The following is a 25973-nucleotide window of genomic DNA, read 5'->3' as shown; positions in this document are numbered from 1 at the left end:
TATACAATAATTCAACGTACCATTAGAAGTTCTGGTGACACCTTTAATGGGACTCTCCAAGCATCTAGGAAATTAAGAACAAAACAAAAATGAAACCATTGGAAAGTTATGAATAACAGATGACACATGTTTCTATTGATTAAACAGGTACTTATATAAATGCTACAGAACACAGGATTTTGGGACTGAAACTCTTACCCAGAAGATTTAGAACTAGATGTTGACTAGGAGAAAGTGGATCTTGAAGACTGAATACTGTATACCGACTGTGCTGTATCTGCCGTAAAGCTTCAAAATTTCCTAGCAGTATGTCACAGAGCCATTGCGCATTTACACATGGTATTCTCCACTCTTTAGCCTTCTCGTATTTCAAGCCACTGGGCCTTATTGTTCAGAGGTGAAGAAAAAAAAAAATATTTCAATGACATAGGTAAAATAGCAATTTCTAGATACTCTGAAAAAATACTTTTGTTCTACATGCCAGAACAAGTCAATTAGGGGAGAATTTCTGCCCCAAATGCAATCAAGTTAGACCTCGATTTAACTTAATTTTCCCTCCTCCAACATTTTAAAACAATTATTACAAAAAAAAGAAAAATTTTACTTATAGATGATGTAACAGTCAGCATCACTTATAAAAACATTATAAAATAGTGAAACTAGAAATGACTTTTCTTTTGCCTGTCTTTAGAAGGCCAAATTTATCATGTAACAGTGTTCAGCAATTTAGTTCAAGAAGCAACATCACTAAATTTATTGCTATCAAATTGCAGAATCGATTAAAATTAACATTCTTAAAATGAGATGTAACTAGCACCTCACATTCAGATAAGCACTAACTGGCAATAGGCTACTGAGAACATGATTACTGCAAAGATAAACCACTTACTCTTTACAGATGAGAACTGTATTGCTGCGACACAGATAGCCTGTGTATTTGGCACCTGCTAGGTAGGCCATTAGTTTGAGGTCATCTCTGTCACTATCAACAAATCCTGTCACAGAGATTATCTACAGATAGAAAGAGACAGTTACAAATAACTGAACATTAGATGGTACTTACAAAACACTCCTGCTGAAAGTATTTTTCTGTTACTAACTTTTTTACATTACAATGAAATATGCAGTATCATAACTATGGCATATAGGCACTTAATTAAAACATGGTTTGTAGGACACATAAAGTACAATTTTAAAGTGATTTGTTTATACATAAAAATTTCAGGTTTCTAGCACTAGTTCTGACTCAGGAAGAATCATTTTCATTCTGCTGGTCAGCTTCTCATAGAGTTTTACTATGAAAGAGCTCACAGCTAGTTTTCTTCTCGCACATGTCACCTCTTTCTTCTGCTGCTGTTTATATTTAGGAAGACAGAGAAACGCTTACACTTACTTGCCCTACTCTTCTTTTAAAAGTCTCCTGAATGCTCTGCTCTACTCTGCCATGAAGCCAAATAAATTGTGCTAGCTGATCATAGGTGCTGAACTGTAATTCCACTTCTTCTGTTCTTATCCTTAGTCTTGCCAAGTTTGCATTTTTGCCATTCTCTCATTTAGGAAAAAGGCAACAGCAATTTTGTTGTTGATAATAAACTACATTTATTACATTACATACTACGTTTACTACTAGCCACTGTGTTCACATGCATATTGTTATATTCTAATTTTGCCAAAGCTGTGTTTCTTTTTATGTCTTTTAGAACAGGCTAGTAGCAAGGCTGTCATCCTGTATGTCTGCAGCACAAAGAAATCCAATGCCAAGACATACTTTGGTATTTTATTTCACATTGCACAGTGTATTTCAAGATGCATCCAATTCAACTGCAAGTTTATCTTTCAACCCCACAAAACTCAACTTCCCCAGCGCTCCTCATTGCACAGGCTACTGGAACTGTGACCTCCTATTCTCTGATGAACTGCATGGGCTTCCTTTTCTGGTATTTCCTAGGTATTGACCCAGAAAAAGAAAAACCCTCAAAAAATCCCCTGAAGATGCTGGGTTATGGTAAATGAAGCATATACTGTTAAACGTGCTCTTAGTAAATAATCTACACAGCTTGGACTCCTGCCATCTTGCTACATATAACTTATATAATCTTTGCACCTCAGTTTCTAGGAGAATAATTCACAAACACAGGTGTTACTCCTCACCACTCAGTAACATTTGCAAAGCACTCTGAATCACCTGATAGCAGGCAACAGATCAACAGAGGACCTTAACAGAAGCTTTTCTTCCGAGACAGAAGAAATGTGTGTTTTGCTTTGAGTAAACACTTTCTAGCTATACTTTAATGCTGCTCATGTAAGGAAGCAAGCGTTCTTTAGAAGTAATCTTTTTCTTCTTACATGTTGAGAGCATGGCTTTCCTCCTGGTGGAAATGCCACTGGAAAATGAAGCGCTCGATGAGGTGGTACCATTTTCTTCTTCTTCAAGATTGAGTTCAGCCAATGTGCTGTAATACATCTCTTCCTCTCTCTTAGAGCCTATGAAGACACGCATAAACAGCTTTTAAAAACCAAAATACATCTTTATTTTATTTTAAACTTTTTCTACAATACAAAGCTTCGTTTTTAATCATTTGTTTTTCTCTACTTTTTCAGAATCCTCCTTCTCATAGCATCTTTCTCCGTGTTCTCTGGAATAAATCTACTACATGCGTTATAAAAAATTGGTTATACCATAAACAACAAATCATAAAAGAAGCACATAATGAGAAATTTTAATTTTATACTTGCAATCTAAGCATGAAGAACATACTGAAAAGCCCTACCTTTCTAGTAATAAAATGAAAGCATGCATGAATACAAGTTACTAGTTTGCTTACCTGAGCATACATGTTACTGACTTGGCTTTCACAAAGAAGATGTGTACATCTGCTTGTAAGGGTAGGGTCCACTGTCCCACCATGTGCTTGAATGATCTGGTAAGAGGACAAACCCAGAATTTCTAATACATGTAACAATTTTAAAATTACCCTATGAAACAAACAGTCTGACATGAAGTCTACTCTTTAGGACATTGCGACCATTAGCACCATTTCACTGAAGAGTTACCCCCCCAAAAAAAGTTTGTTATCTAGCTTAAGAATATTTAAAAAAAAAAAAATGGAGAAAACAAAATTAAATATGCACCTTTTCACTGAGCTACAAAAAGTCTATTTTTTAGAATCAATTAAAAAAAACAAATAATGATATACAAACAAAAATAACCCTTCTCACGTTTATTTTTGCAGTATAACTATCAAACAATTGTTCATGAACTATTCAATTCTATCTCAGCAATAAACACAAGTGCTGTTAAAAATGTCAACAGCTTACTTGATTATGCAAAATTGTAGGGAAAATTCAACTATAAAATCCATCAGAAGTTTCTGAAGAACATCAAAGTCCTCTCATTTAGGAAAGGATACAATCAGATTTTTCTGAAAAATAGAAGTTGGCAAAAAATAGAAACACTCTATTCTTCCATCTTATTCACTCAGGTGGATACCTCACAGGCTACTAAATGCCAAAATTATATGCAAAAAAAGTCTTTTTATACAATAAAGTTAAAGACAGATAGCAATGCTATATTACATTTGCTGCACTAGAGCTGCCTGATTAAAAACATAAATAGTCGGGAAATAGTTAAGGCTATAACTTATTTAGCTCATGCTCTGACAAGGCCCAATTCAACCAGGCTGCACACATCTAGAGCATTTTTATCACTTTTTCTGGTCAGCTGCAGTTGAATAATGGTTTTTAGGTTGTAACACAAACATTACACAAAAGGATGCCTAAAGAAAAGTGAACAGTGCTGAAATACTTCCAATGATTTCTTTTAGAATTTAGTTACTATGACATTATGTTACCATAGTTTTTTAAAAATACAGCAGAATCTTACCCGTTTCCAGGTCGCTAACAGCTGTTTGTCAGACATCTGTTCTGGGTAATCAGCAATTGCAAAGACACAGCCCAGTAGGAAATACTCTTCTGGAACTGGAAGAGTTTGGCAAACAAAAGAACAAAAAATTAAATACTTACAAGTCTGAAGAGTTCATCTCAGAACATATTTGCTACACTAATCTTTCCTATTACCAGGTTATAAACTTCAGTTAATTCTGAAGTAAACCTCTCTGGAAAAAGTAGCATCCAAAATTTCAAAGCTGACAGCCACATCTAAAGGCACAGTTCAGCCCAGGGTTTGTTTTTGTTCTGGGTGCTTTTTTTCCAGAAGAAGGGGGGACTAAAGGGGCACAAGGAAGGGGCACCAAAAGGAAAACATAAGACAACTTACTCTTTTTAAACAGATCAACTAGGAATAGTCAAAACAATCAAAAAGCTTTCAGTTCTACTAGCATGGACAGAATTCAAAACAAGGTATGACAACTTTCTATTTAATACTGAATGCTCATGAATTTACTAGTATTTCCAAAATTTAAACTGTCTTTCCAGTTGTTACGCTGTTTGAAAGCTTCCCCATTCCCTTCTTCCAAAGGGGAAAAAAAAAAAATTATGGTATGCATAGTCTAACACTGTTCTCATAGTATAATTTATATGCTAGGGGCCTAAAGTATACATTTGAAAAGAGAATGTTCTCAGTGTTCTCGTGCTTTTCAGATTTCTGCATCATCCTTAGTTATAATTTAAATCTTGTTTGTCTAAAAATTAGTAAAACAGGTCCTGAGCCATGAATGGTATTTCTAAGCCTTACAATCCCATACTGTAAATGCAGCATTATTTTTTTATATTCTAACCCACATTCTGTCATGTCATTAGCCACTTTTTTCCAGCATTAGAAGGCAATAATTACTAACTCTCCACGGCCGGATCGTGTCCAAAAAGCGGCTGCTGTTGCAGTTGTTGCTGTTGCTGCTGCTGGTGGTGTGGCTGCTGGGCTGCAACTTGATGCTGTAGTGCTTGAGAAGTCTGAGTTAAGTGTTGTGTTGCCTGATTCTGCATTTGCTGTTGCTGATGCTGTTGGTGTAATCGCTGTAAATGCTGCTGCTGCAATTGCTGCTGCTGTATTTGCTGCTGCTGATGTTGCAGCTGTTGTTGCTGCAGATTCTGTTGCTGTAGCTGCTGCAACTGTTGCTGCTGTAGTTGTTGCTGCTGCAATTGATGAAGTTGCTGTTGCAAAGCATGCTGCTGTTGAAATTGGAGCTGTTGCTGAGGACGGTGTAGCTGCTGTTGAGCATGTAACTGCTGCTGTGGAAACTGAAGCTGCTGCTGCGCGAACTGGTGCTGCTGATGAACTTGCTGTTGCTGTTGTGAAAACTGATGAGGCTGTTGCTGTTGGAAAGACTGCTGGGAAATCTGGGGTTGTTGCTGCTGCTGCTGTTGTAGCTGCATAAGTTGTTGAGGTTGAAGGTGTAAAAGAGGATGGTGCTGTTGCTGCTGTGCTTGATGTGACTGCTGTAATAAATGTGTCTCTGGTGTTAGTTTCACTTGACTAAACAGCACCGCATTTGGATGTCCCTGTTGGCTATGATTTACTTGTTGTTCTAAACTTTTTGTAGGTGCTGAAAGTGATTGTAATATCTAGAAAACAAAAATTAGTTTTGTGACCTTTTTGTTGTCATTCAGTTTAAAAATATTTAAAGAACTACTGGGAAAATACAATTCTCAAAAGAAAAGAACACTGCTTAAATACATTGGTGAGCTAAACAAAAATCTTTAACCATTAATAGCAAAATGAAAAGACAGGACTTGCACATGGAAAAGCATGGAGCTACACGTGGCTCCTAATATAAGGCAATGCACATTTTAGCAAAATTTAACATTAAAACCCATCCCTTTACTATTGATGGTATCTCCAATAGCATTATGACTATTAACACTATATTAAATAATTACACTGATCAACTTAATCAACTGTAATATTCATTTTACAATCCTGTTGGCCCATTAAGTTCAAAGTTTATCTTTAACTTAAAAATTGCTAATAATGGCTCTACTAATTAGTGCTGTTTGAAACATAGGAACTTAACACAACCTTGCTTTCTTTTGAACCAATCCAGGAATATTTAGCTCTATTTTTCAAACTGAATCCCAAAATACAAAGAAAAACATTGATCTGCTGAGCACTAATAGTTACTTGGGACAAAAAAAAACCCCAACAAACTAACAAACCCATACTAAGAATAATAGATTTTAGCTTTATAGAGAGTGCTGAAGTAATGTGGAGTTTAATTTCACTTTTAGATGTTTAACTCACTGTTAAAGGAAAAATCATTTCACACTAAGCAGACATGAGTTAGCAAGTGAGTTTTTAAAGCATCAGAAAAGGGAAAATTAGGCAAATTCCTAACAGATTAGGATGAGTTCTACATATTTATTAAAATGCTTTAATATAAACTACCTATTAAAAACTAGACAGAGTAATAGGAAACTCTAGACTCGCCATTCATAAAGTCTTTTAAACATGAAATCAGCTTTGGTGAATCCTGCAAAGCTTGTTTCCTTCACCCACACTAGTTCATCACATACAGCGTAAACTTCAGTGATGTGTGTGTGCGCGAGAGAGGAATCAAAGCACATCACTAAAACACAAAGCCAATGAACTGTATGCTTTCAATGAGATGTCCATCAACTCTTAATCTGAGGTGGCTCAAGTGTTTACAATGCACTTCAAAACACCTCAGGTTTTATCTAAGTAATTTTGATGTTGTTGGTATAGCATACATTTACAACCACAATTATCAATGCATCACCCACCACTAATGTCTAAACAGCACCACAGTATAAACATTCAATAACTAAAAATAACATACACAAAAAGAATGTTTCCGTGGCTCAGTATGAGGAGAGGTCTTCACGCTGCTCTCCACAAAAAGTCCCAAAAGTCAAAATTACAGAAGCTTCAGGACACATATTTCAAAATAAAGGGATAAAACTTTCAAAAGTATCCTAGGGCTATATTCAGAAAATAACTTTGTATCTGCAAAACGCCTTATTACTACAGATCTTGCCATTCAGCAGAAATCTGAGGTTCAAATTAAACATTAACTTTCCAAGATTGTGCACCAAGACATGGAAACCACCCAAGACTGGTACCCAAGCAGGATACAAAGTACAATTTAACTTAGCCAGAGGGATTCACAATTCTAAGATGCAAAGCTTTTCTGCATGTGCTGGAGCTAGCAAGGCAACCTACACAGCAGCCTGATACGGTACTTGAGAACAGTCCTTGCACACCACAGTCAAGTCCCTAGTCCAAAAGACTTCTGGAGAACAAAGTCTACCCAAAGCATGACACCATCAACTGCCCTGTAGCTCTATGAATACTACTTACAGAAAAATACTTCCACACAGACACCACTAAGGAATATTTGATAGTACAATGACTTGTTGTAGAAGATGTGGTGTTCAGACATGAAAGCATCAGCCAACTTACCGGCACTGGCCAACCAACCAGGACGCTGGCGGTTCTGCTCAGTCCTTACCCAGAAGTCTCAGTCCTTAAACAATTCAAGGCACTGAGAAGAGGAATCTAAGACTCAGTTTTAAAATGAAGCCTGTATTTCTATTTCATATTCAGAATTCACATAAACAAAGAACCAACGTTTCTGAGTGACTACTTTTTGTGTTTAAGTACTAGCTGTAAGCTTCTATTATTCAGGCACCTTTGAAAGTTTTACCATCAGATGAACATCCAAATAAATGCACCAGTGCAATTATCTAAGTAAAAGATATGTCTAACATTTTATAGCACCTACTTTTCTCACGTTCCCTTCCCATGAACATCTAAGAATTTCAATGCTCGCTTGCTTTTTATTTTCTTCTAAAAATAAATTCAATAGAAAAGCTGCAATTATTTCAACTATATGAGTGGCATAAGAACTTTTAAGTTAGGACTTCTGTATCATAATCCTGACTCTACTATGTAACAACTTAATGATGCCCAGCAGAACAACACAGTATAGAACTGAACCTACTGTGAGAACAATCAATTTCACAGTTTTATGCGTTTATAGCACAAATAATTTCTTGCACTGATTGAAAAGCTTGAAGGGTATGAAATCAGGTTTCCTGAACTACCAAAATAATTCTAAATTTTTTTTTTTGCTTTTACCAAGAAACCAGTACTGAAACTCTAAACCATGCTATAGTTAAACACAGCTTTACTCTTTCACACATTTTTTCCAAATGCATTCTTACTTCTGTGAACCTGCTAGGAATGAAGTTACTTATGTCAGGGAGGTTACTAATTTGGCCACAAGTTCAAAGTAATATAGGGAACTTTTAATCCTTCGTACATTTAAAGAACAAAAGGAAACTGAAGTTCTTGGATACGATAGTTCCTAAGAAAAAGTCCAATATCTTATAAATTAACAATCCAACACTTACATGTGCTACATTTGATGGTCTATTAATCTGCTGAATATCAGCACTATTAGTAATATTCCTTAATGTCCGCACGGCCGGACTCCACGTAGCCATCATTTCCTGTCGATCAGAACTTTGGGCACCTTGTACTGAAGCCATCAGATTGCCTCTCATATCCGGAGGCAAAATATTACCTGGCACTGGCGGGACATTGGCACATAAATTAATTAACCCAGAGTCCTTCCCTTGAGGCAACCTACGCTTTGCTGCGGATGCCTGCGGGACTTCAGCTGGTGTCCAATTCAAATTCCTTTCTTGCTTTTCTGGAGAGGAATCTGAAGAATCATCAAACATCAGTTCCCCTTTTGCCTTATCAGCAGTAGTAGATTTTGGTGAAAAAACTTGATCACCCAAAGGTGATCCTTCTCGAGAAGATGCTGGGCTTGATAATTTTTCATCAGTACTAGCTTCATTCTGAGAATCTTGTTCTTCATTTTCTGCTTCTTCTTCTTCTTCCTCCTCCTCCTCTTCTTCTTCCTCATATATAATTAAACGAGGATGATAAGGAGTCTCTTCTTTTTTAATCTTATCAGCTATAGAATCCAGTACCCAGTCTGGTGTCACAATTTTAATGCTGTCCCGTTTACAAGCACATTCATATTTTTCCTGGGGAAAAAAAAAAAAAAAAAAAAGAAGATTTTATTTACAGACAAAAAACCACAAATAACTTTTTTGAGGGCAGGACTAGAGCATGGAGAGGCAGATCACAAGAGGCTGTCCAATAACAGAAAGTGATCTCTCCCAGAACCAGCAAGACAAACTATACTACTGTGCGTAACCACAAGTTCCAAGAGATTAAAACAAAACCCTCCACATTTACAAAATAAAGGACTCATAAGGCAAAAATGCAGAAGATTAAGTCTTCACTTGCAAACACATCACTACCCAAATTCTTCCGAAACCCAATCACCAAAGGATTCGACAATCATGAAACTTTGTTCTGAAAAAGCCTTCAGAACTCCAGCAGCTAGGAACATCACAGTCAATACTAAGATGCAGCTGATTTTTAGGTGGACATTAAGGCGAGTCTAAATACAGTTTACACTTACCTTTTTTCCACTAAAAAAAAAAAAGAAAAAAACCCCAAACAAACAAACAAAAAAAACATCATGAAAAAGCATTTAGGAAAAATCAGAATTTCACAATGAAGTAGAGACAAATATTTACAAGGCTATCACTGAAAAAAATGCATTTCAGGAGGAATACAAATCAGAAACCGGTCAGGTATCTCCCATACACCTTCTCAGAAGCTGCAAACCGTAATGTTGCCTTCACATTGAAAGTTACACTTTTGTGCAAATATTAGCTAAATCGATTTCAATGTGAGGTTTACGATGTCGACAAAGTAGAAAACTTTATCCCTCCCTCCTTCCTTATCATTTCAAGACATGTACAAATAGTAAAACATCACTGTTTCCTTTCCCAGGAAATAGACACAGCATCAGTGCTCTATTTATTCTAACATCCTCTTTGATAGAAACCCCTCACAAATATCAAGACGGTGGGAAAAAAAAAAAAGAAAACTTTCTTTAGACCATTTGAAACTAATATCAGGATCTAATATTTAAAAGTGATTGAACGGGGATTTTCTTTGGATGTCAAACAATATAAATTAACAACGAGCACATTCAAAGGAAATTAATTTAATTTAATGAGTCTCTAGAGTTATTTCCTACAATGAAACTGTCATTCATACACAATAAAGAGATTACAGATGAAACCAAGTTTATTTGCAGATAGGAGTTTTCATTCTTTCTTTGTAGTGAGAATTATTAAGAATCTTGTTTTATCATCTTGTGTCTAGTCAAAGCAATCATTTAAGTTTTCACTAGTGTCAAAACTGTTCTCATTACAAACTGCTGCAGATACCCTTATAACAGTATATCAGAGCAGCAGGACTAGAAGCTTTTTAAGTAATCATCCTATAAAATTGTTCCCATTCAATGATTAAATAAATTAAATATTTATTTTATCCTACAGATATGAAACGCTTATGTGCTTTTTTCAGTTTCTTGACTGGCAAGCTCAAGACAACATCCTTTGATCTGAAAAGCTTATGATTTTAGGCAACACTTCTTAAATGTATATCATTGCCTCTTAAAAACACCGTTTTAGGTAGCAAAGCTCTTTGTCCAAGCATTACACTCTGTTGTGATGGAGGAGACAACTAGGGTAGTGTTTGGTACACCCTTTTAAATCTTCCACAGAAGAAAGATCATGCATTTAAAAAAAAACAAAAAAACAAAAAAACAATCCACCCCCCCCAAACCCTACAAATTTTCTTCCAGTTTTAAATGAAATAGGGAGGAAAAAGCAAGCATTTCCCACGTCCACACTTTCTCTTCTCCCACTGTCAGCACGTTTTATTCTAAAGCACTTTCCTATGTATTGTAAGCATAAGTTTACTGTCATACTACTAGCCACATGTTTTTCTCTATCTTAGTATTAGATAGTTTCCATTAACTCCAAAATATGAAAAGGGTCATTGGTGGGACAGTAATATACTCGCTCTGTATAAAACAGCATTAGAAACTTGACAAAGTTTTACAGATTTATGTAAGGAGGTAGTGTATGGAACCTGATCTTAGAGTTATTCACATTCAAATAACTAACCCCTGTGACCCCTCCCACTTCCTTGAAATTTTAAAAAATGGTGATGGAAATGAGCTCATGTTATTAAAGGACAAAAAATAAAACACAAAAAACAAACCCCAAAACTTGCTCCATCCACCATGTTAAGTAAAAGCATCCAAGCCATCATTTTTAAGTGAGCTTCAAATCGTTTTAAGTATTTTCAGTCTCTGAACAAACACACTATATCAATTACAAATATATTTCCTCTTCAGGAAGAGGAGTACTGAACACTTCATGAGGTTTCAGTGAACTATTATAACCTAAGAATCACTAACACTATAGTAGAGGAGGCTATTCTGATGTGCTTAATGCTGCCTTAGCCAGTTACCTGATCTTTCTGATTCAGTTTCCTCATTTGCATAAAGACAGCAGCATTTGACTTCCTACATGGGAGTAGGAAGTCAAATGATGATACTAAATTAGGAGGAGCTGTGGACCGAGGGTAGAGAGGCCTTACAGAGAGGTTTGGATAGACTAGAGAGCTGGGCAACCACCAACTGTATGAAATTTAAGAACAGCAAGTGCCAGATTCTGCACCTGGGACAGGGTAATCCTGGTTATACATACAACTTGGGGGACGAGAGGCTGGAGAGCAGCCCCGCAGAAAGAGATCTGGGTGTTTGGGTTGATAGTTAAGTTGAATATGAGTCAACAGTGTGCCCTGGCAGCCAAAAGAGACAACCATGTCCTGGGGTGCATCAAGTACAGCATAGCTAGCCAGTCAAGCAAGGTGATTGTACCACTCTACACTGCGCTGGTGCAGCCCCACCTTGAGTACTGTGTGCAGTTTTGGGTGCCTCAATTTATGTAAGAAGGCCATCAAACTATTAGAGTGTGTCCAGAGGATGACGACCAAGAAGGTGAAAGGTCTTGAGGGCAACACTTGTGAGGAGCAGCTGTGGTCACTTGGTTTGTTCAGCTTGGAGAAGAGAAGGCTGAGGCAGTCTACAGCTTCCTCAATGGTGGCAGTGGAGAAGGAGGTGCTGATCTCCTCTCTCTGGTGACCACTGATAGGATATAAGGAAACAGAATGAGGCTGTGTCAGGGGAAGTTCAGACTGGACATTAGGAAAAGGTTCTTCACTGAGAGGGTGGGCGGTCACTGGAACAGGCTCCCCAGGGAAGTGGTCATGGCACCAAGCCTGTCAGAGTTCAAGNAGCATCTGGACAATGCTCTTAGTCATCTGATTTGGTGTTAGGTAGTCCTGCGAGGAGCGGGGAGTTGGACTCGATGATCCTTGTGGGTCCTTTCCAACCTGAGATATTCTATGATGGGAATGATTTGAAGTATGACTACTTTATCAGCAGTTGGGACAGGAATGCTGCATAATGTTTATCCTACCATCTCTCTTTAAGAAGAATGAGTTGAGGGATTTTGAGAGTTCTCTTTTAAGAAAAAAAAAAAAAAAAAACAACAAAAAAAAACCTGTTTCTCCTTCTGCTCTTTATTCTTTTCTCCCTCACAACATCGAAGGGCATTTTACACAATTTTTCAACTTTGTCCTTCATTTTTCTTCACTGATTCTGTACCTACAGATTTACAAATCACTAATGATTACGACATGTCGAAATTAGGTTAAGAGAAACAGAAGAAAGAATAAAGTGCTTTATTCAACCAGAAATACAAATACCAATATGAAATTGGATATCTTTTGAATTAATCAGGCTTAAAGCCATGCAGAAAATAAATACAAACTGAATAGCTGCAATGCATAATTGTGTTGAATTTAGCTGTTCAAGACTAACGAACAGTCTTAAGAATCCTAACTTCAGGGAGATGGAAAATTTTTGATTATTCAAAAGCAAATGAGAGCTACAAGAAGAATTGTACGTGTAATAAACTCTTACCCCCTTTGGCTCAGGCACAATCAAATGAGTACACTTATTATTGAGGCTCAGCTGGCAATTCCCTCCATAAAAAGTAATCAAAGCCCACAGCGTACTTCGGTCTTCAGATGAAACCTAAAAGGAAGGTAAATAAGCCTTTTAGTTCTATGCAACCAGCTGCCTTCTGCTTGAGGAATTTTAGTACAATTAATGACATACCATTTACAAGTCTAGCTAATGTATTACCTATCACTTTTAAATACCAAATTAGCATGAAAGTTACAGAGAAAAGAGGGTGACAAAGAGACACAACAAGAAAAGACATTAAACAACGATTTTTAGCCTGCACAGAGAAAAGAAAGTTCTTCACTCCTGTAAAACTCAACACTAATCTATTGCTTTCCACAAGCGAAAAAAGTTAGTGATCAAGCAAACAAGAATTATTTCTCTTAGACAACCTGTTTAAATTCATTAAACAGAATTTTAACATGTAGACCAAATTAATAGCCTGTGTTTATTTATGTTTATAATAAACACATGTGTTTATTTCTAGCAATTTATGCCACAGCAATGTCCCCCTCCCCTGCCAAGAAAGCCACATGTATTCAAGTCATTACCATTCAGAGTTAGTGACAGTATTACAGGAATAATTTGTTAAAAAGTCTAAAGCATATATACACATATATTCCATTAGTACCTAGGGCCTTACCCTGTCCATCTGCACACACACACTGGTCACAGATCTATACAGCTGACAATGAACACAAGCTGCTGAAGCCCCACCTTGCCAGTTTACTCACTGGCACCCTTGTTAAGGTTTCAGTGCATAAGTAGGTAAAACACATTGACTGAATACTGTGTTAATGTAGAAATAGAGGAAAAGGAGCAAAGACTTTACAGTCTAGTGTACTCTGCATTTCAGAATCACCATACAGCTGAATATAAGATAAATTACTGATTGAATGTTTACAATTTGAAATGTTCATGCCCTCATTTTCAGTGAAAAACTGTCGTAGGTGATAATTCACCCAACATACAGAAAAAAAGTCATAGTACAACAGAAAAACTGGTATCTCTCCTCAAAAAAACAAAGCATAGCACACATATTGTACGTTGGAATAGACTGAAATATGGTTCACCTCTTACCTGAGAGAGACAGGCAGTGACTCCAAAAAAGATCTGACACGATTCTGGAGAAAAGCCATTTACACTGGAAAGCAGGTGTCAAGGATGCAAAATAATTTAAATGAGAGCTTCCTGAAGGACATTAGAAGGAAACTAAGTAGTATGCATAGTACTTCTCAGATATTATCAAGTATTTGACCATTGAAAAACTTTTATCTTTAAAAGTACTTTGTCTGTTTCCAATTCAAGTTGTATGCATCAAGAAAAAAAATGAAGTGCAAACTGGATCAGGACACCTCTAATACTATGACCGACTTCTCCCTCAGCCCATCTCAGGATGCTTAGTTTATAGGAGTCAAGTCATTATCAAGAGTCATAGTACAACAGATTCCTTCCATAGTACAACATTCCTTCCATTATCAGATGCTTATCTTCCATGCTTAAAAATACAGGAGAATTTGAAGAACAATTTTTTGCTACAGTCAGCAACAGACAATACAGAAGTATTACGGCGCACAAGAATTTTGATAAAACAACAGACCAAGAAAAGTGCGTTTTTCTAAAATAAAAGCTAATAGCAGACACCTGTGAGAAAGTTATTTGCACGCTTATTAAAAAAGATGGCAATCTGGTAGATTACTTCATTTAACACCAGCAAGAAATAAAAGCACAGCCTTACAAAAAAAAAAAAAAAAAAAAGAAGAAAATGGGTTAGAAAGCAATACAGAAGCCAGAGGTTTCAGAAATGGCTAAGTTTGGTAACCAAATGGTAGAGTTTTTGATTGAAAAAACCTTTTGGAACCTAATTTGCCCTTTGCAATTTCTCAAAGACTGGAAAAGTAGAAACAGGTTCCCACCATACAGTATGGTTATTAAGTCCACAAAAGGCACTGAACAACAAACATACCAAGGGACAAACTCATATCAAGAAAAACAATAAACCATCAAAGTATTGGAGAGATTATCTGCAAACAGTAGTAGCCAAGTCAGTATAAGCAAGTATCAGATCTTCCGCAGCCGATTTTTTCCTACTGAGGCGTAACTCTGCATTGGAAGTTGGCTAGGCAACAGATACAGGGAGGGAGGATGAAATCTAGGAGCTACTATGAAACACAAACTGAGAAAACATCACACTAGGATGTAAAAACAAAAACACAGCCTGAAACTAACATGAAGTTTTCCACCATGCTTTCAAAATTCAACAAGATCTCTGGTAGAGATCAAAATTCAACAAGATCTCTTTGTTTTCAGACACATGAAAGAGACAAATAAATGAAAGAGTATGTGAAAAAGAGCAGTGAGAATTTTTAGAGACCTAGTAAATATGACTTACAAGAGGAAACTGAAAGACCAGAATTGACGTGTTTAAGAAGGTAAGACAACACATCTTCAAATCCTTTAAAGACTACCAAATGAAAAGAGAAGTAATTTGTCCTCCCTGTTCAGAGTGGCTCAGATAAATCAAAATAGGGTTAGACTGCAGCATGGTAATGCGGTTAAACTCTCGCAACACATAGTGAGGCACTGTAAGCTGACTCAGGAGACTATGAAATCTCCACTACAGGAGGGCCCTTGTGAAACAGGAGAGAGAACGGTCTGACAGAAGTGACCTGGAAAGACAGACGGACCATCTGACTTCTGTAACTTCCCTGCCTTTTCTACGCTTTCACACAATTTTGTGTTTAAGATACATGCACATCTTGTTGGAAAAAAATGACTATAGAAACAGATGTGCATTTTGCTACAAGTACACATTGAGATTTTTGAAATTCAACAAAATTATTTTCCCTGTGCTGTTGACAGATGCACCAGCAATACTTAAATTTTGAGACCCAGAAGAGACAACAGACAGCAAGCTGACAAGAAAACCCAGAGCACTTTAAAACTTAAGAATAGATTACTGCCATTATCCAGAATACCCCAAGAAGTTCAAGTCTGATGAACGTCCTAAATTTCACTGTGTTGCTCAGTATCTCACCTAAGGTAGAGATTCAAAAGTGTACCATTGTCTACTCCCTGCCTCTAACATCTGCTCCTAGCATATAAAGAAGCAACAGCTCGGTTGTATAAGACTGTGGAAAAATAAACCTTCCTCATTCTTGCTTTTGCTGCTATCAAGAGAATTAATAAAGAAATCACCAGCTCTCTTTATGGCACTCTAAGTGAAGTTTTCACACACTAAATTGTCTTTCCTTCTTCACGAAGGCTGCTTCCAGATTAATTTTCTGTTACTTCCCTTCAGGTGTAGGTCAGTCAGATTTTGTGACCATCAGCTAGCAGGGAAGAGGAGAACGCTTTGCCTTCTGAAGTTCCCCCTGGTCAAAACAACTTTCATAGTGGAATGTTAAAATGTATTCATAAGAAACAGGCAAAATTATTATGCTTTTGTACTGTATTAAATGTTTCTACATTAAACTTCACCTTTAACAACTGACAAGCAAATGCCCATCAAATAAGTACCGGAATTGGTAAGCCAACATAAAATCTCTATGGCTCTTTTAGATCTATGCATCTGACAAAAGATGTTTCTAGGACTTGTTTCTTCAGAAATTCAATGTTCACTTTGAGCATTACATCTCCAAATTAAAACATAAACAAAAGATAAAAATTTAGAATCTCAAACCTCTCCCTAAACAGGGTCCAAAACCAGTCAACTGGAAAAAGCTATGCCTATTAACCACTATATTTTTTTCATTATGGCAGTACCTAAAACCCTAATGAATGGCCGGATGCCACTGCACTAGAAGTCGTAAAGAGACTGAAACAGAACAAAGTTAAGTCTTAACAACCCATTTTAGTGAGCACTATAAGGCTCAGAATAAAATCTAAGAACACCAAGTTCTAAGGACATGAAGTGCTAGAAAGAATAAAGTCAAAGGTCCAAGGACACATTTATTGCTGACAGGTGTACAAAACTTCATTCTTCCACGCAAGTCAAGAATATGATACTACTGAGACCTGGTCTTTTCATTTGGCCATTCCTATATACCCACAATAAAGACTTCCTGAGCAATAGCCACTGAGGACTACATTCACACATTTATTGCTACAATTTAGTTATGGACTGCATCACTCAGTGGTTTTATCTGTTGATTTCTCTTCTGGGTATGTAATAACATAAGATCTTCAAGTACCCTTTTAAAAAACCCTGGTTTCAGACAGAAGACCAATTTTCTAATAGTGCAACTTCTCCATGGGAAAGAACAACACTAATAATGCAAGACTAGATTACTTAAACCTGGAAATGTAGCTAATTCCAAGATATTTTATTATTCTTTCAACCAGTCCTTAGAACAGGGAGAAGGCTTACAGACATGCGACACAAGCAACTGTACACTCCCATCCTGATGATGAAACACATTTCCAGATGCAAAAGACAAAAATCACGACCCTAGATCACATCACAATAATCAAATTATTAATACAGGAGTAGCTCTGCTAATTTGGGCTTTGCCACATAATGTTTGGTGCATTTCTTCCACTTGGAAGCCAAGTCATTCATCGAAAACCTTCTTCTGCTTCACTCAGAAGACTATGCATGACTATGGCAAATGTTTCACACTAACTACTGAATCCTATTTGACATGTTGATTATCGTGATCAAAACAGCTGCAAAGACCTCACTGTATCATTTTATCTGATGAATTCAATGCTTTCTCTTCCTACAGTTCACGGCCTGAGCTGAGTTCTCTTGGGGAAGAAGAGAACATACAGGCTATTTCCAAAATAGTCGAAACACAGTGAGACGCAAAGACACATACCTTGCAATACTGGGTATAAAACATGAATTCTGAAGCACTGAAGCACATTAAGACCTGAATTCCTAATACGAACACCTGGATTCGTGCATCTACCACCTCTTGTTTTCCATTATAGACACGACCACCTGCTAACATCATTCCAAAATAAGATCTCATGCCTGACAGCATAACTCCCTAGTCTTGGCATGGTTTGTTGCAATCATCCACTCGTATCTGTACTGCAGTGTATTGCTCTGCTTCAGCTTTTCCATATGCAGAATCTTTATCATGAATGGTCTGAGGAAAAGATGCATTATTTTTTTTCTATAATAATAGCCATTGTCACCATTCCTATGATCCAAAGAAAAAATTGAAGGGAACATAAATAAAGATTAAACAGTAGTAACTGACAAGAAGAGGAAGAAATATGCCATCCACGTGCAAGCATATATGCTCTGAACAAGTTAAGAAATATAGATCTAGCTGAACATGAACAACAAGGGTCTAACAAGGGCAAGGACAGACTAACCTAAAAATGGGAACACTAACACCATCTATTTATAAAGTGTTATTTATAATACGGTGTTGATGTGAGTTATTGCATATTTAGCCCTTACTTAATTCTGCTTCTAGAAAAGGCAGAATAGGCCATTCTACTCTGGACCATCATTAGCCCCCTTTACTGCACTCGAGCATTTTTCCTGGATCCTCACAGTTATTTATCACCTTCCAGCTAAAATGTTTTGAGTCAATTTGATGACAGCTTTCTTGCAAGTGCCTATTAAGCATCCAAAATAGCCAGAGGGACAGGAAAACTGAAGTAAGACAAAGACGCTCCAAGCACACTGCAATCCTGGCAGGCAAAACACATCCTATCATTTTAAAAATTTAAGATGTACATAGTTGAAAGAGTCTTTAATCCTTCAATGGTATCTATTTTAACGTGTTTCCTATAGAATTGATTCAAACTTGACCTTAAAGGATACGGCAGAAGAGCTCCACAGCGAACAGACAAGATCACCCAGGAAGGCTGAAAAATAAAAACCACAGGACATGAAAAACCTTGGTCTGCATGTATGAAATATGAATTACCTTCCAAGTTCAGACTGTAGCTAGTTTCAATATATATCTCCCAGCTTTGAAAGTCTAAGTGTTTCAGAGACATTATACCTACGCTTTTACAAAAAAACACTGTTCCGATTTATTTGTAAGAGTTAATATAGACTGCTCAAAGGTTGTGCAGCAATATGGGAGCAAGACCCCTTACTCTTGTCCTTCTATTGCACTAGGAAAACCATTTACAGTATTTATTCATCCTTTCTCTTTTTTCAGTTCTCCCTGCTCTTAAAAAAAAAAAACCCCAAACAAAAAACACCTACAAAAACCCCTACCTTACACTCATCACCAAGGAGTCAGGAACCATAACCTTGCATAGAAAGGAGTTTCTAAACACACAGCAATGCTGGCTGCTAAGCACACAGGTGATGGCCCCTAACTGACATTATTCTGGGACAGAAGGGCTCAAAGGGAGAGAGGGAGGTGGTGGAGAGTGGAGATGTAGGACAGCAGTCCCAATACAGCAGATAAGGAAGAAGGGGGAAAGAGTGGTATCACATTCACCATGAAATTACTTTTCCTCAAATAACAAACAAACAAAAAAAACCATATTGTGGTAACTACGTTTATGGTGTCCCAATTCTTGGTATTCTCCTTCCCTTAGAAGAAGGCATACACAAAAATGAACTAAAAAACATTTAATTCGCAACTCCTCAATCCTCTGAAAAAAATGGGAGATTTTTCCTCCCTCAGGTCTTCCCCTTCCTTATTCTCTATAACAAGCTACCTTTGCATTTGACTTCCATTCCCTTAATACTTAGTCTAATCTTCTTGATTACAGATCATGTTGTGATGTTTTCAGGTCAAACTAAGTGACGTTACTGAAAGACTTGCTCTGGTTTGGCAAACGAAAAAGTTTAGCTAGTAGCAGTTATGAAGAAAATTACATTAAGTAAATGGCATCAGAAAGCAGAAAGCACTGTTAGGACGCTGATGTCCTTCCTTCACATAAGAATGGCAGCATTCTTCTTGTTTATAAGATTAAAATTACGCCACAGAACACTTCAGAAAAAGGAACTATAAATTAATCAGCATACCCACTATAACCATAAGGTCTCTAGCTAAGTACCTTTTATTTTTTGGAATTAACTCATTTCTACACTGTCAGGTGAACTCTCATGACACAAGCTATCAAAATTCTCTACTGCCACCTGCAACCTTATGGAAAAAGTAACCCAAAATTATGTACCCAAAGGTACTGGTAGTGAAATGCTAGTGTTTTTTCTTCTGATCATTCTCATGAATTGCAGAGTGACAAGTTCACATTTTCAAACATGGAGCCCAGAATCTTTCACTGGGAAAATAACCCAGTATTGCAAGATAGTAACAAAATACTGGTAATTCCAGTATGAGTAAGGAAAAAAAACCAACCAAAAAAAACCCACCACACCCAAACCTTGAAAAACTAAAATTAAGAGGAAAAAAATCTATTTTTCTACAAGTCCCTATTGTTTAAAATTAGTGTAGTACACATATGCAGAATCAACAAAATCATTTTGCACCTTGCCAATTATAAGTTTAAAAAAAACCCTCAGCAGTGTACTACATATTCTAAATTGAGGTTTTCCATTGCCAGAAGCCTGTAAGAACCTTCCCATCAGAAACATTTCTGAAATACAGCTAATAGGACACCATCTTACAGATGACTGAAGGAAAACTCTGGAGAAAAACAAAACAGAAAACAAAAAAAAAAAAACAAACCACTGATAGATACAGAACAACAAGAGAAAGGAGGGAACAGAATTGCAGTAGAAGTCTACCACTCAGGATAAAGGTTTGTGTAACAAGAATAAAAGTTTTTTAAAGTTACATTTCATTTGGTCATTATCCAAACATGAATATTTTCTGTTATAATAATAAAGTATCCATGTCAGTACTTTGGCAATGTCACAGATGTGTCATTCACCTTTACCACAGGGAGATCAAAAACTTCACGAGATTCTCCAACTTCTGGATTGTCCCCATCTTCTGAAATAATATGTGAAGCTAGTGCATTGTAAGAAACTTCCTTTGCTTTCCCAGCTTTCAGAAGTTGAATAACCTACAAGAGAACAGGGAGAATTCAACAATTTTTAGCACCTTTTGTTTGAGAAAACATTAATGCAAGTACACACTAACACGAGAGGAATGAATATAACCTCCTCTCTTGGTTGTCCCCCCTGTAAGCGGCTAGCACTTTTTTCAAAGTTGCCAAATGCATCCCATTTAAAACCTGATTGCCAGTGGTTTACACCTCTGCCATGTTTTAATCATTGAAGTTGAAGATTTATTTTCCAAAACAATTCAGGCTGGGGCAGAAATCTAGAAAATGTCAAAATTTTTCCGAAACACATATTCCTCAAAAACATCTCAAACCAATTTTCTCTCAGGCAGGATAAGAAAACCCTTCTTCTCAGTGTTTGTTTTTGCATATGGCAGCTTTGGAAGTGTTTGAATATACTTTAAAAGAAGAGCTTGAAGTTTAAAAAAAAGGTAACCCAATGGTTACCTTAGAAAAGTTAACAACATCATAACTGTACGCTGCAGTCTTCATAGGAATTCTTCCAGATTTGGCCAGTTAATTACTTGGATAGACAAAAAAAAAAAAAGTTCATGCATTTTCTGTAAATGTTCATTTAACAGGTGAGAAAAGAATTCCACCTTCACCAAACGCATTTGTTTCTAGTATTTCTAGATCCAATCAATACACTTCATCCCAAAGCGTATGAGTAAGTTTGAAGAAGCCATCCAGCTGCTCCAAAACAGTGCAGCCAGACCGAAGAACCGAGGAGAGAACATGTCTAGGTGCAAAAAAAAGTTGTAAGCACTGCCTCAAGAAGGGAGAACATTCTAATAAAGAGCTGACGTATTGGGAAAAGAAGTGATGGAGGACTAAGTGATTTAGAGAAACAAGAAAGAAAAAGTAGTAGGACACATGCCCCCTCAATTACTAGCTTGAAGAGCTGGAACTGAAATGTGTCACTTCATCGCTCCGTCCTCAGAAAACACAAAACACCTCACAACTCACAAAGTACATCTTACTCCTCTTTTTGCAAGGCCCATTTAGAAGATGTTGGTTTAAGAGTTCAGCATTCTCTCAGCTCAGTTGTAGAGATCTGTGTGATGAATCCACTCCTGCCCCCCCAAAACGGGACTCACTTTCATTTGAACAAAAGTAACAGAGAAGGTAGTGGGTTGTAGAGGGGAGGAAGAGAAAAATATTTTAAAACATTAATGTCTAGAGTTCAAATGTTAAAAATGCCTATTAAGATTATTCTTTCCTTTTCCCTTTTATTATTCAGAAATAAACAGTTTCACTTCATAATGATTTCACAGAACCAAATCGGTATGACATTCACCCTCCAAAACCTGCTAGGGACAGATGTCTATCCCTTAAAACCTGCTGGGGACACACAGAACGCTCTTCCCAGAACAGTGAACTGCAGAGAGCAAGGCACTGCACTCATCAAACAAAGCATTACGTAATTGGTCCTTAAGCAATTACTACCTACCCCGTACACTAACCAGGACAGAGAAGGCACTGAAAAAGAGACTCTTTCAAAACATGGCATTGGGCTATTATAAAGCATCTATGCTAAGCAGAAAAACAAGGATGGGAAAATCGCCACTCAGTGAGAAGACAATTTTGGCATTTCCTGACTGAAGTACTTGACTTCAAAACTCTGTTTTTTAAAAAAATCAACATTTTCCTGCAGTGGATGCATATGTGATATTATCAAATTACAAAAGAATTACTCTAAAATAACCAAGAAAATTGATCACAAGCTTGCTGTTCTTGCCACCACAGAGTCAGGAGCAGGAGAGAATGTTTCCATTTTACACAGTCATCTCCTAAATCATGGGATACCTCCCTGCATGAAATCCAGTTAACCGCAAGGTAACACAAGATGCTATAATTCCAATGGGAAAAGCTAAATCAAAATAAAGCACTTTTGAAAATAGGAGATATTTAAGAACAGCCCCACCACACAAGCTCCTTGTCTCACATAGGTCTCCCTGAGTTACCCCATTCAACTGTTTGTTTAAGGGAAGACTAAAAATAAAACCAGGAGTGAATGTAATAAAAACTGAGCACCCAAACCTGACAGCATGAGAAAGAAGTTACAACTAATGAGCTATAAGTATGAATGGTTTTATATCAAAACAATGCTGCATTAAAGAGTTTGCATAAGTGGACTCTGCACAAAAAGTTACACTAGTTTCAGGTAGTAAGTTTAAACACTATCAATATGATAGATAATAACTTCATACGATTATTTAAAGTTGTATGAAAAAGACTCTTCCTAATTTAGCTCATGTCAATTTCAAAAATCCTCTCAGAACACATGAATTCTTCAGTTTATGTAGTGCCTGGACTGAAAAGTTGTATTGGCACAATTAACGAACTTCACCTATACTAGTATCAACCATATACTTATAACTAGAAAATAAAATGCTGAAAAGCCCCAATAAGTTCATTGTAAAAATCCTGCACTTTAGGTGTTAGTTTATATCCATTAAATGAAATTTCATTTAATTTATATCCAGTAAATGGAATTTCATTTTGGGGGGCATATAAATGTTATCTTTGTTCTCTCCCACTAAAATGTGTGGAAGAAACAAGAGGAATAGTTCAAAACTAAGAAATAAGACAATGGTATAAAAAAAAATTACAATAATAATAACCAGAAATAACCAGAAACCAAATATCCTGTTCGAAGTCCCTATGCTGCATTGCATTACTTTTTCATTGAATCACAGAGCGGTTTGGTTTGGAAGGGACCTTAAAGTTCATCTAGTTCCAACCCCCCTGCCATGGGCAGGGACACCTTCCACTAGACCAGGTTGCCCAAAGCCCCATCCAACCTGGCCTTGAACACTGCCAGGGATGGGACATCCACAACCTCTCTGGGCAACCTCTTCCAGTGCCTCACCTCCCTCACAGTGAAGAGCTTCTTTCTTCATCTAACCTAAATCTACCCTCTTTCAGTTTAAAACCGTTGCCCCTTGTCCTATCGCTACATGCCCTTGTAAAAAGTCCCCCTCTGGGACCTTCTCTTCTGTATGAAATACTATCTCTTTCAGTATGAAACACTGACTTTAACTGGTGTTACCAAAGCATGACGGTTTGGGTTTACATCTTTTAGGAAAGCAGGAAAAGCATTTATTAAAACAAAATAATAGCTGACATCTACTCCTCACCCCCTGTAAGGTGTGAGCAGCCAGGTGCACTTCCTAATGGGATGGATTTAAAGTTGAGAGCCAGCAGCCTAATTCTCCCTCACTTGCCAAAGAACATCTAGGCACAATTCCAGGCTTTTGTTTCCCTTCTAGTTTATGCTGCATGTTTTAATAGGTAGTGGGTATGCAGTTATTCACCTGAATATGTTACCTTGTTTTTTTCCTTACTCTTGGATTTGTTTTGATTAGAGTGCTCACTTGTGATAGGCTTGTTTTAATATTTATTAAGTTAACTGGTTTTCCATGAAAACATCTGGAAATTTAAGTTGATCAAAGCGTGCTCCTCCCCAAAAGATGAAGGAGGAAACTTCTTTTCAAAATCACGCTGGCATCCGTTCGTATATGAAGAAGTAAAAAGCACCAAATATATTTGTATTAGTAATGGAACAACTTTTCACTGTAAGAACTGTTTTTAAAAGCTATTTGTGGAGTTCAGTTTAGAATTTCTGCTTTCTGTCTCAGTTCAAAACACAGCTGGTAAATACTCCTCTTGTTCAGGTTGTTCCCAGGGTACCACAGAGGGCACCTGCAGAAGGAGGATGAAGGCACCCACCAAGAGCTGGCCCCAAGCTCAGCACAACACACTGCCTCACTCCGACTCGGCTCTGCAACCCAACCCAGGCACGACTCTGCCCTCCCCAGTGCCTCATGCTCCCAAAGGCTTACCAGCACAGACAGGTGCAAATCCTGGCCTCTGTGTAACACTGTGCCATGCCAGCAAGCTGTTTCAGAAATCAAGAGTGCGGGAGGGAACGTTTTTTAAACAGGCCAGCCGGCTGCAGAAACAACTCAGATCCACAGGGCTTCTCAATTTGGGCATCGCTCATGATGAAAAAGTGGCTAAACAGCTCCCAGCACGACCTGATCTTGGAAACAGTGTAGCTAGTTCTGTGCAGTGCTGTGCCTGACCTCATCAGCTCCGCCAGAGCCACCTTCAGCGTCTGCCTGCAACCCAGGGAAGCCATCCACAAATAGAGGAGAATTTAGTGTACCTAATTTAGAGCAAATCAAAGCCTTAAGACAATGACACTAACTGCTAAGAAGAATAAAACTTCACATAAGAAAGAAAGCTAGCTTAAGAGAATGCTTGTTTACTCGCTCTGTGGGAATACCACTGATTGTCTTGCTATGTCAACACAGAACTAACTACGTGCCTTTCGGGACACTATTTGTATGATAAATTATATACAAGACTCCTATTGGTTTTTTGCACTCATCTTCATACACATAATGCTATTGCTGCTATAGTGTTTTTTTAAATACAGGAATTGTTATTTGAGCTCTAATACACTGTCAGAAATTTTAAGTTGGAAGACCTTTTTTTCTCTGCTCTTTAACTACACTCCTAGACTGCATTTCTTTTTAGCATGTAATGCTATTCCTATGAATAAAAACCATCTCGACAGGTCAGTGCCTACATCTCCAGTTCACTTAAAGGCCTACAAGACTCGGTGAATGCCAGGAGATGAGATTAAAGGAACCCAGTGCTGAATAAAGATCCGGCTGCAGCCAACGGCCGAAGGAAGAAAGACTTTAATTTCAGCGTGAAACACGTAGTAATCTGTTTGCAGGAAGGTGCTGTCCTAAAGCTAGGCATGGTACACTGCGAACGCCTGCCTAATTGGACGTGCCACAGAAACTTTTTTTTAACCACCTTCGCCCAACGCGACTGGGTGTTATTAACTATAAGGCCAACTTCACCATCGAGAGTATTGCCCTAGGCCACAGCAGGCCACCCCTGCCACCCAGGGCACTGCCCTAGGCCGGAGGGTCATTTCTCAGCACCTTCCACTCCTTGCCTCCTCTGGACCCGGCCCGGGAAAACGGGGGACGACACCTCCAGCCGCATCAGCACCCTCTGCGCGCCCAACGCGGCTCCGAAAGGTCCCGGGGCGACCACCAGAGCCACGGGGGTCCTGGCACGCGCCCGTCCTGCGGGGCTCAC

General features: G+C 37.7%; 1 protein-coding gene across 3 annotated transcripts in view; it reads right to left on the bottom strand.

The window, feature by feature from the left end:
- The window catches only part of PAXIP1 (PAX interacting (with transcription-activation domain) protein 1), a 35399-nt gene that overhangs the window by 9133 nt on the left and 293 nt on the right, over positions 1-25973 (bottom strand). For 2 of the 3 annotated variants that reach the window (XM_010585949.1, XM_010585940.1), the window contains exons 2-13: positions 20715-20849; positions 18679-18722; positions 13974-14037; positions 12849-12962; positions 8329-8973; positions 4797-5520; positions 3884-3978; positions 2826-2921; positions 2347-2484; positions 890-1011; positions 199-383; positions 21-64 (exon numbers count right to left, since the gene is read on the bottom strand). In XM_010585949.1, coding sequence (XP_010584251.1) covers positions 21-64; positions 199-383; positions 890-1011; positions 2347-2484; positions 2826-2921; positions 3884-3978; positions 4797-5520; positions 8329-8973; positions 12849-12962; positions 13974-14037; positions 18679-18722; positions 20715-20849 — 2406 coding nt within the window. The remainder of the gene's footprint in view (positions 1-20; positions 65-198; positions 384-889; positions 1012-2346; positions 2485-2825; positions 2922-3883; positions 3979-4796; positions 5521-8328; positions 8974-12848; positions 12963-13973; positions 14038-18678; positions 18723-20714; positions 20850-25973) is intronic. The other variant, XM_010585959.1, reaches the window with a different exon arrangement.

The sequence above is a fragment of the Haliaeetus leucocephalus genome, unplaced genomic scaffold (assembly GCF_000737465.1).
Source record: "Haliaeetus leucocephalus isolate CR32 unplaced genomic scaffold, Haliaeetus_leucocephalus-4.0 Scaffold0, whole genome shotgun sequence".
NCBI lineage: Eukaryota > Metazoa > Chordata > Aves > Accipitriformes > Accipitridae > Haliaeetus > Haliaeetus leucocephalus.
Note: the sequence above shows the minus strand (reverse complement) of the source record. Positions and strands in the feature narration are given on the sequence as shown.